The sequence below is a fragment of the Trichechus manatus genome, unplaced genomic scaffold, assembly GCF_000243295.1.
Source record: "Trichechus manatus latirostris isolate Lorelei unplaced genomic scaffold, TriManLat1.0 scaffold00145, whole genome shotgun sequence".
In the NCBI taxonomy this organism is placed as follows: domain Eukaryota; kingdom Metazoa; phylum Chordata; class Mammalia; order Sirenia; family Trichechidae; genus Trichechus; species Trichechus manatus.
Window position 1 is genome coordinate 5,452,788 of NW_004444081.1, and position 10,707 is coordinate 5,463,494.

A 10,707-nucleotide genomic window follows, 5' to 3' on the forward strand; every position below is an offset into this window, starting at 1 on the left:
ATGAGTCGGAGTCGATTATATGGCAACTGGAAAAAAAAAACAAACCTTAACTCTATGGGGCCATGAAGCCCCACATTCCAGTAAGCCCTATCTTGGGCTATAAAGAGTTCTGCAAAAGTCCTTGAAAACTTTAATGGGGAAAAGACTGTTAGCGAAGTGGGGGCAACTCAAGGACAAGCAACTGCCCTCCAGCCATTTGGTAAGGCACCCTCCTAGCTAACCTCTCACAACTGCCTGCCTCTGGGCACCAGGTAGCTACTCTCCATGTTAGTGTCCCGCCTGAGCTTCTGTGGAGTTTGGTTTTGGATGGCTACTTGAAATACTTCAAAAGTGAAAAGAACATTTGTGTTTTCTGATACTCTTAAATTTCTTTAGTAATTTTTTCCACAATTATTATGAATTTATGGTAATTTACTAAGTTTTTAAAAGAGAATGCTATTGACTTTAGTTCTCGGATCCCATCAGCTCATTGATACCAGTCTTAGGTTCACAGGATCTGAGGCTGGGAGTTAGTAGTCTAGCCCTACCTCCCTCTGTGTGCCCCAACAAAACATCCATGTTAGCCCTTTAGAGGCCTTCTCTTTTCGAACACTTGATATAGGGCCAAGCACTATTCTAAGAACTTTACATGTAACAGTTCGTTTAATCCTCACAATTCTAGGATGCAGTTACCATTATTATTCCCATTTAAGATGAGAAAACTGAGGCACAGGGAAATCAAGTAACTTGCTCATGGAAGTGGATGTGAATGCAGAAATCTGGCTGCAGAGGTGGCGGCTGCTCTTGGTCACTAGCTGATAGTGCCGATACTGCTTTTCTAACCAAGTGACTAATTGCCAATCTTTGGAAAACCAGTACAGTTAAAGGTATTAATGGGTCAAGATGGCGTTAAGTATTATTTTAATGTTCCCAGAAACACACAGGAACCTCAGTGTTTGGCATATGAAGTACCACCATGGTTTGGAAGGGCGATTGATTTTCAGAGGGAGGGCACCCTTCAGATAAGCCCCGCAAAATTACCCCTCTTTAGGGACTTGCAGGAGGCAAGGCCGGCTAAAGAAGATGGGATTTGGGGCTTTCCAAGACACGAAATGTCTCAAGCCAGCGGCTGACACATTATTTTGACAAATGGGAGGGGAAAAAAAAATCTCATTTTTTGAAACAACCAGTTTATAGCCTGGATAATGGGTAAATGACATTAACTCTTTGCATCACCTTAATTTTCCAAGCTTGTTCTAATTTTGCTTTCCAAACGTGGGGCATTTGCCCATTATTTGATTTGCCTATTAATACCTTCAAGCTTTCTCCCCCCACCACGCCTTTTTTGAGACAGATGGTAGCATACCGATTAAACACAAATAGCATGTTTCGTTTCCCTTGTGTCCGCCTAAGGTTGTCAGGGTAAGGGTTAATCGGCCGGGTGGGGAGCAGGGACGCCAGGCTCACACCTTTCCCAGAGCCTTCGGGTGGCGCGGGCCGGGGAGGGGCGGAGGCTGGGGCCAGACGCCTCGCCGCCTCCGCCTCGGCGAATAGCAGCACGCTGCCCGCCCGGATTGGAGCAGCAGCATCACGCTGACCTCTGCCTGGGATGTAAACGCGGCCGGCCGCTACGGGGAGAAGAAAGCGCTTGGCTCCTGTGAGAAAGCCAGCTCCACCACAGGGCTCGGAGCAGCTCGCAGGAGAGTGGCGACAGCTCGACCCCGGCAGCGCCTAGCGGCGGCCGCGGAAAGCGGACGGAGGCTGACGCGGGCGCGGGCGGGGAGCGTGCTTCTGTGCGCACAGACTGCGGGAGGAGGGGCGGCGCGAGCCATGGCCGGAGACAGCGAGCAGACGCTGCAGAACCACCAGCAGCCCAACGGCGGCGAGCCCTTCCTCATCGGTGTCAGCGGGGGCACCGCGAGCGGCAAGGTATGGCGCGGCCCGGACGCGGGGTCCTCTGCCCGGCCTGGCGGCGGCAGCGGCGCATGTGGCGGGGGCAGGCGCGGGCCGAGCAGTCACTGCAGCCACCGCGTGGCCGGCGCGGCTCTCCATTCCCCGCCGCGCTCTGGCGCGAGGTCTTCCCCGCGCCTCCTCCGGGCGTTGCGGCGGGGAGCGGGCGGGGACTCGGGAAGCCGAGGTTCCCGGAGTACGCTGTCCACTGATCACCTGGCTGGCGGGCTCGCTCCCCCTTTTTTTTCCAGTGGCGGTAACTCTAGCTGGGGTCCTATGGGGGAGGGGCAGGAAAGCGGATGCTTATTGTTTCTCAAGTCCGATGCCGGGGATGAGGGCTTTAAGCAGAATCTCGAATAAGCCCCAGATGCAGACAGCCCTTGCCCCGCACCCCTGCACTGATGTGCTGCTCGCCAAGTGGCGCGGCTCTGGTGGTAAGGGCGGAGCGAGCCGGGAAGCCCCGCCGGGAGGGCTGCGAGAGCGGCGGGAACCCGCAAGGCGGCGGCCGGGGGAAGGGAGCCCCACATGGGTTGGACGCGGGGACTGGGCTATTGCAGAGGGTTCCGGGTGGAAAACAAGTAGGTGCAGTGAGTTCAAGGAAATTATAATAGTAGCAACTTGTGGGTTTTTTTTAAAAATGGTTTTAAGAAGAAACGTGGTCGGCTTCAATGAGAAAGTTGTCCTGGCCCCATGCCCTTCGGTCTCCGAGGCATACGTGTCACGTACCGACGGAAAGGGGTCGCCCTATGGGTGTCCTGACTCCCCTGGAAGCATGTTTTCTTTGTTTTGTCTGTAAGGCAAGGAGAGACAAGGGAAGTGACTTCCTAGCTTTAGCGCAGGTGGAGAAGGGTGGAGTCCTCCCAGATGGTTCTTTCTTTGCTTCCCTAACTGCCTTTAAGATGTGGCTGCTTGTTTGTCCTACCGTTTACCAGCCTCCAACTTCATTTGGAGCAAGGGCTTCTCAAGGGGAGCTGCATGCTGGGTTTCGTGAGGCAGGATGATGCCTCCAACGGCTGGGGCGAGGCAGAGCAGGAAGGCTGCTTGGCGCCATGAGAAACGAGCCACGAGGTTTTAGCTCCGGAGCTGACTTCGTAGCCCCTCCTCCATTTTGGTTTTTCATTTTCCCTCCAGGTCTGGACTACTTTGGCGGAAGGGGTGCAGGCACGGCCTCTGTGGAAATTCTTTATTGATTAAGTTAGTTTCCTCCCTCGCTCCCAGGGCTCGGATTTTGTGCCTCCTTTAGGTCCTTGGAAGTTTATGGTGTGTTTTCCCCTGGCTGCATGAATTTTTTTTTTTTTTTTAACTTTTCTATGTGAGTAAACGTCTAGTAATTCAAAGCAAAACCATAGTGCCACCTCCTGCAGGAAGCTTTCCTTGTTTTTTTAGAATTAGTCTTCCCCCGTTTTCCGAAGCATATTCCTATTGTATAGGACCTTTTTTTTTGTTTTATGGCTGTATCCCCAGCACTCCCAACACAATGCTGGGCATATAGTAGGGGCTCAAATATTAATTGGTGATCTGAGGTCCAGTCCTTCTAGGAGGAGATAGTCTTGCAGAGAAGTGTAGCTTTCAGAAACAAAATGACTTTGGTAATCAAATAATTTAGTAACTACAGAGGTGAGAATTGAGACCCCAAATAGGGAGATAACTTCGATATTCTTATTTTTGTGTTTCCCAATCATCAAGTATTCTCAATTTTGATTATCAGTATAAGATGTGTTACTTAGGTTAGATGTCAAATGGGAGCGAGTAGCGAACTATTATGGGAGTAACTCTGCTGCCCCCATTCTTGTGAGTACTGGTGGTGCAGTGGTTAAGCGCTTGGCTGGTAACAGAGAGAGGTCGGAACCCACCGGCCAGCACGCTCCAGGGGAGAAAGATGTGGCAGTGGCTTCCGTAAAGATTATAGCTTTGGAAACCCTATGAGGCAGTTCTTCTCTGCCCTGTAGGGTCACTATGAGTCAGAATTGAGTTGATGACAATGGATTTTGTTTTCTTTAGGTCCCCATTTCTCAGCACGGAGGGAGGTTCTGGAAACTCCCAACAGTTTATTTTCATGCATGTTGTACGTTTTGGGCAAATGACAAATACTTTGTCATTGTTTAAAATTATAAATTTTTTTTATTAAAAAAGGGCCAAAGGAGCATTGGGCTTCCAAAATCCATGCTGTAATTTTTGCTGCAGTTATATCTTGATTCTGTTATTTGGGAGTTCCTGGGTGGTACAAATGGTTTAATGCAGGATGTCAAACCAGTTTGTTCAGATTTGAACCCCTGCTGAGAATTTGCATTTCCATCCCAGATATACTGAATCTGAATCTACATTTTAACAAGATCCCCAAGTGATTCTTATGTACAACTTCCTGGAAACTTGTTAGAAATTCAAATTCTCAGCAGGGAACTTGTTAGAAATGTAAATTATCAGCAGGGGTTGGAACCGGAACGAACCAGATTAATGTGCTTGACTGCTAACTGACGGGTTGGAGGTTCAAGTCCACCCAGAGGCCCCTTGGAAGAAAGGCCTGGCTATCTACCTCTGAAAAATCAGCCATTGAAAACACTATGGAGCACCTTTCTGCCCTGACACCCATGGGTTTGCATAACTTGGACTTGACTGGATGGATAGCAGCTGGTTTTCTGTTATTCTAGTCCTTAGTGCCTTTCCTCTAAGGAAGTCAAAGTTTTTTGTTTTTTTAGGATGGTCAGCATCAACAAATTGGACATCATTTGGAAGTCTTAAGTCTGAACATTGTGATACAGTAGGGTGTGGAAGCAAGTTAGACATCTAGGTTGGTACTCCACCCGCTGGGTATTTTGTTTTGTGCTTATTAGAGGAATTGGAAGAAAAGACCAAAGAGCATCATAAAAGACAATTTTAGAGCTAGAAGGAACCTCAGAGCCCAACACTTAGGTTGTATTGATGAGGAAAATGTGGCCTGAGTTAATAATATATTCAGGTCAGATGTTTATTGGCCGTTCTAGGGCTCGAACCAGTGCTGCTGAGTCCAGTATTGACCAAGGCACGCAGTTCTCATGGTCAGTTTGGAAAGGTCTATGGCACAAATGTTGGTTTTCAGAAGTACTTGACCTGAAAGGAAATGGAAATGCAGATTGCTTTGTACCCTGTAGCCGAACAGTATATAGGTCTTTATTGTTCTGTCCCCTCCTTACTCCCTCTATAAAACAACAACAAAAACCCCAAAACCCAATCTCCCTGTTCAACTCTTTTTGAGGGATATGCGGGCTGTTCTTGTGTGAGCTCTGATTTGTCTCAATATTGTGGTTGCCCTGAGTACAAGTATTTTATCTCAGACTAAATTATTTTGATGGTACAAGGCAGGAAGAGTGTTTGCAGCTTCATATACCACATTTTTAAGTTTGTTTTATAAATGAAGATGAATTAGAACTTCAGAGTAAGCTTTGCTAGGCTGGCACGGCAGGTTATTGTTCAAAACTTGTCTTAGAATTGTGGTGGGTTGAGCAAGTTATCCTGATTTTGTTCAGAACCAGATTCTCATATTTCCTGCTGAAGGGCACATGCAGAGATTGCAAGCGGTAGCATTGGAAGGAAGAATTTGTTAAAAATTTTTTGCCTGCATCCCCATGACTTTTGGGTGCTATTTATCATTGCTGTTACTGCTCTTGAGACCTCTTCATTGGCTCATTAAAATAGTCTCTATACCTGGGCTTGCTTCCCTGCTCCTTCACTCTGCCACCTGAATGGTCTTCCTTAGGTTCAGCTCTGACTGTGTCTCTCTACTGTTTGGAAACCTTGGATGACTCCTGTTGCTCACAGAGTAGAGGTCAAATACTTAAGCACACTACAAATTCCCTTGGCCCCCAAATGTCCCAAACTTCATTACTCCACCCATCTCCCTTGACACCTCCTTCCTGTCTCCTAGTACTTCTGTAACAAATACCACAAGTGGATGGCTTTAAAGAACAAAAATTTATTTTCTCGCAGTTCTAGAGGCCGAAAGCCCAAATCAGATTCCTTCCTTGTCAATATCCCTGGGCGAGCCTGGGTTCTTGGCGATCCTCACATGGCATCTGTCTTCCTCAGTATGTGCTTACATGTCTCTGTTTCTGTGCTGCACTTTATTTAACTAGAAAGTGATTCGGTTTAGAATCTACCCTACACTGACGTGGCCATCAGCCCGTGTAGATTACATTGCGTTATGGAAGGTAATTAGATTAAATCATACCCACAGGTATAGGAGTTAGAACTCCAACATATACTTTCGGGGGACACAACTTAATCCGTAGCACTCCCTCACATCTAAGCTCATCTTATTGAACATTGCTGTAACTTACGCTTTTGCACATGGTCATGTTTGGAATGGCCTCTAGACCTTTTTAGGCTACGGCTCTGTTAATACTTCCTCCAGGAAGCTTTGTTATCCATTTCCTTAGTCAGAATTATTTTTTCTGTCTTCTGCTTCCGTAGAGTTACCACGTTTTGCCTTGTACTGTGGTCTTTGTGACTCCTTCCCCGCTAGAATGTAAGTCTCTAAGAACGTCTCATTTATTTGTGCCTTAATGCCCATTATAGTGTTTGATACACTGCTGGTATTTGGTGCTTGTTGAACTGAGGTAAGCAGACCATAATTTATAATACCATCTTTTTATTTTTTAATTCGTAAAACTATTTAAATTAGGATTTGAAGCTACATTTGAAGCCATGTTCAACTGTAGGTGTTATTCATGTTGCATCGACTAAATAAGAAGTCCCTTGAGCCCCAATACATTGGCTAGTGGTCCTTAAACAGATATTTAAGGAGCCCTGGTGGTGCAGTGGTTAAAACTATCAACTGCTAACCGAAAGGTCGATGGTTCCAACCCACCAGCTGCTCTGTGGGAGAAAGATGTGGCAGTTTGCTTCCGTAAAGATTTACAGTCTTGGAAACCCTATGGGGCAGTTCTACTGTGTCCTGTAGGGTTGCTGTGAGTCAGAATCAACTCGTCAGCAATGGGTCTGGTATGGGTAAACGTTTATTTGTTGAATAGTTATCATTGTGCGGATTGCTATATTAAGTGCTTGGGTTGAGGGGAAGTCAGGATATAAGGAAATATGAGAAAAGGTATCTGTCCTTAGTATTTTACAGTTATAAGCTAGTTTCTTGTCCATTAAGCCATTTTATCATTAAGCCAATTTGTCATTAAAACATTTGCTTATCTTCCCCCTTTGAGGTCTGCCAGGCAAGCATCATCCCGTTTTATATATGGAAGATGAGGTTATAGATGAAGGATGAGGTAAGGAGAACTTTTGACTAGCCTAAGCTCACATAGCTAGTAACTGCTAGAACTGAGATCAGAGTCCAGATTTTTTGATTTCTAAATCTATCCCTGTTTTGATCTTTCTCCCACAAGCAACGACCACTTCTGACAGTATTTTTAGGGAGGTTGGGCTGACTGTGTGAATAATATGGGCCAAGAGAGGAAATTGCAACCCCCTCAGAGGTGTGGGCTGTCGTCTCAGCTCAGCTTGATCATGAGTCAGCATCTGCTTTTGGTGTGCTCTGGAATGTGCCCTGGACCCACATCTCCTTGGCTCCCACTCTTCTGTTCCCTGGAACCTCAGCAACCCTTCCCATCCAGGACAGATCACTTATTCCACACCCTCCTATCAGTTGCTCCCGAAACCTGGGGTGGGGCAGAGGGTGATCCTTCTGCCTGTTTCTCAGAGCTGACATTGCTGCTGTGAAGGGCAAGGCCTAGTATGACCTGGCCCTGCTGATCTCCTACCACTCTTCCCATTGCTTTCTCTATCCAGCCACTCTGACCACTTGACATGCCACGCTTTTCCCCTGCCCAAGGATCTCCGCACTTGCTGTTTGCTCAGCCTGAAATTCTCACGGTGCCAGAGCCCAGCACAAGGCCTGACAGAATGAAGAAGACCCAGCAATAGGTCCAGCAGCTCCCATTGCTAGTACCTCTCCTGCTGGCTTTTCCTCCACCTGTGGCTGTGGTTAGCTGCCTCCTCCTTTATTCCGTGTGTGTCTTTGAAGTGCTGTTTCTGATCTTCTCTCTGTCTTGTGTTCACCTAACTCCAGTTCACTCGAGAGCGTTTGCCTAGGTGCTCTGCCTAATGTCATTCTTTTTTTGTTGGGGCTTGTGTCTATGAGCTTCTGTGTTGGAGACAGATTGTGTTTGGGAATCTCACTGCTGAAGAACTGACCATTTTTGCTGGTGGGTTCTGAGGTGGTGCTGTTGGAACTATTCAGGGTCACTAAATCTTTTAGCTCTGTCTCAAATTTTTTAAATCAATAAAAAAGGTCTTAAGTGTACTCCTAGTATATATTATAAAAGATTGAAAAAATGAAATAATCACTTATAAATTGTGATTTCTTTATTAATGGTAAAAGACTTTTTGATTATCATGAGAATATTCTAAATTTGTGACTAAAGAATGTTTCATTTTTAAAAATCTTGTTTACTATTTGGTGCTGTTATAGCCTTGCTAATAACACAAGACTGAAGGTCTGGTTCTCAGTTTAGTCTTTTGAATCTTGATTTAATGACTGTCGTTTGAAAAAGTGACCCCATAAAAAGATCCAGACAGAAGAAACACATCATTTGCAGTGCTGACTAAGTCTCTGTATTTCCATCCACCAATTAGGCAGTGGTTTTTGTTAAAAATCAGCTAGAACATTTTCATCTTCTTTGTTATCAGTCAGTTGTTATTGCAAACCAACATTCTGTACTTTAAAATTTTTCAAAACCCACTGAATATCCTCATTTGGAATATTTTAAAGTAGGTTAGAAATTTCAGTTTACAAGTTTCTAAAAATGCAGGCGTTTTCCTAGGTATATCCCCAAAAGATTTGAAATCTGGGACTCAAACAGATACTTATACACCAGTGTTCACTGCAGCATTATTCATATTCATCATTCACAGCCCACCTTTTGAATGCATAGTAAAATGTGTGGTGTATTCGTACAATGGAATATGACTCAGCTATAAAGAGAAGTGAAACCCTGATACGTGCTATGACATGGACGAACCTTGAACACATTATGCTGAATGAAATAAGTCAGATACAAAAGGAGAAATACTGTATGACCCCACTTATATAAAATACTTAAAATAGGCAAATGCATAGAGACAAAAGTTGATCTGTGGTTAGCAGGGACTGGGAGGAAAGGAGAATGGAGAGTTACTAGTTAAGGTGTGCTGAATCTCTTGTTGTTGCTGTCAAGTCGATTCCGATTCGTAGCAACCCTATAGGACAGAGTAGAACTGCCCCATAGGGTTTCCCAAGAGCGGCCAGTGGATTTGAACTGCTGACCTTTTGGTTAGCAGCATAGCTCTTAACCACTGCGCCACCAGGGCTCTGAATCTCTGTTAAGCATAATGAAAAAAAATGCAGGAGTTTTATAGCTGTACACATAGTTTTTGGCAACAGAATTGCTTAACAGTTGAAACATTTTGAAATACCTTTTTTGGTAGATAATCTGATTCTAGTTGATAATTTGATAAATATGTTAATTTCCTTTCAGTTTTGTATAAAACAATAGTAAGTCAAAACTTTTATTTTTGAAAGTAAAATATTTCATATGGACAAGCTGTTGTGTAAAATTTACATGAAAATAAGAAAAAAAAAGTCCTTAAAAACAAGATAATATGTGGAATAGTTGTAAGGTGTTGATAAAAAATACTGATCAACATTCACTTCACACAGAGAAAGCCAAAGCGTTTATTTTTTTATAATTTATTTGTTGAGGATGTACAGAGCAGAGCGTGCACCAGTTCAACAGTCTATATTCAGTGACATTAATTACATTCTTCAAGTTGTGCATCCATTCTTACCCTCTTTTTCAAATTGTTCCTCCCCCATTAACATAACTCACTGCCCCCTAAGGTTCCTATCTAACCTTTCGAGTTAACTGTTATCAATTTGATCCCATATCCTGTTGCCGTTAAATTGATTTCGACTCATAGTGACCTATAGGGTTGCTATGAGTTGGAATCTACTCGACAGCAACGGGGTTTTTTTTTTTTCACTCCCCATGAAGTTGCAGAAAAAGTGTTGGGGTATCTCTATGAACCCCTCACACTTCCTGTGGTAATCTTGGGTACTCTACAGGACAGATGGCTGGCAATACCTTTTCTTTCTATCCCACATGGTCACTTCACTTTGGTACAGCATTCAATTTCACAATAAAATAGTGATAGAAGTTTCTGCCATGTGCCCTTTGTGTGACTTGTAGCATCTTCCTGAAGGGCTTTTGTAAATATTTTGCCTGGTACATAAATGGTGGAAATGGTTAAAGGTTGGCAGTTCAAACACACCCAGAGGTACCTTGGAAGACTGGCCTGGTGGTCAGCTTCTAAAGGTCACGGCCTTGAAAATCCTGTGGAGCAGTTCTACTCTGCACACATGGGGTCACCATGAGTCAGAATCAACTAACAACAGGAGTCGAAGTAGAGTTGTATTTCTTTATTGCTTTATCAGTCCGTTTTAATTAATGCTATCTGGTCTAACACTTCGGCTATTTTTTTCTTGGCTGACTGGCATGGATTCAGGGCCATGTTGTTGTATCTCAGCAAACATGCCCTGTGCTTTGTAAACCCTGCCCTTGCCCATTCTCTAAAGTCCAGAGTTCTGCAGCTGTCTCTCAGGTTGCCTCTTTGATATTAGTGGAGGATGAGAACTGTCTTTGCCCTGTGCAGGCTTGTAGCCTTGCTCAGGCTGGATAGAGAGCTTGGGGTAGTGTGGGGATCTGGGAGGAGTACTGACCTGTGGTTTTTTTTGGACTGTGGTCTTCAAACATGTTT

At 44.8% G+C, this 10,707-nt stretch overlaps 1 protein-coding gene across 1 annotated transcript in view; it reads left to right on the forward strand.

The window, feature by feature from the left end:
* Positions 1-1,615: 1,615 nt before the first annotated feature.
* UCK2 (uridine-cytidine kinase 2) overlaps positions 1,616-10,707 on the forward strand; it is a 79,082-nt gene continuing 69,990 nt past the window's right edge. Inside the window, exon 1 of the mRNA XM_004385769.2 lies at positions 1,616-1,908. Within this exon, the coding sequence (XP_004385826.1) occupies positions 1,810-1,908 (99 nt within the window). The 5' untranslated portion in view covers positions 1,616-1,809. The remainder of the gene's footprint in view (positions 1,909-10,707) is intronic.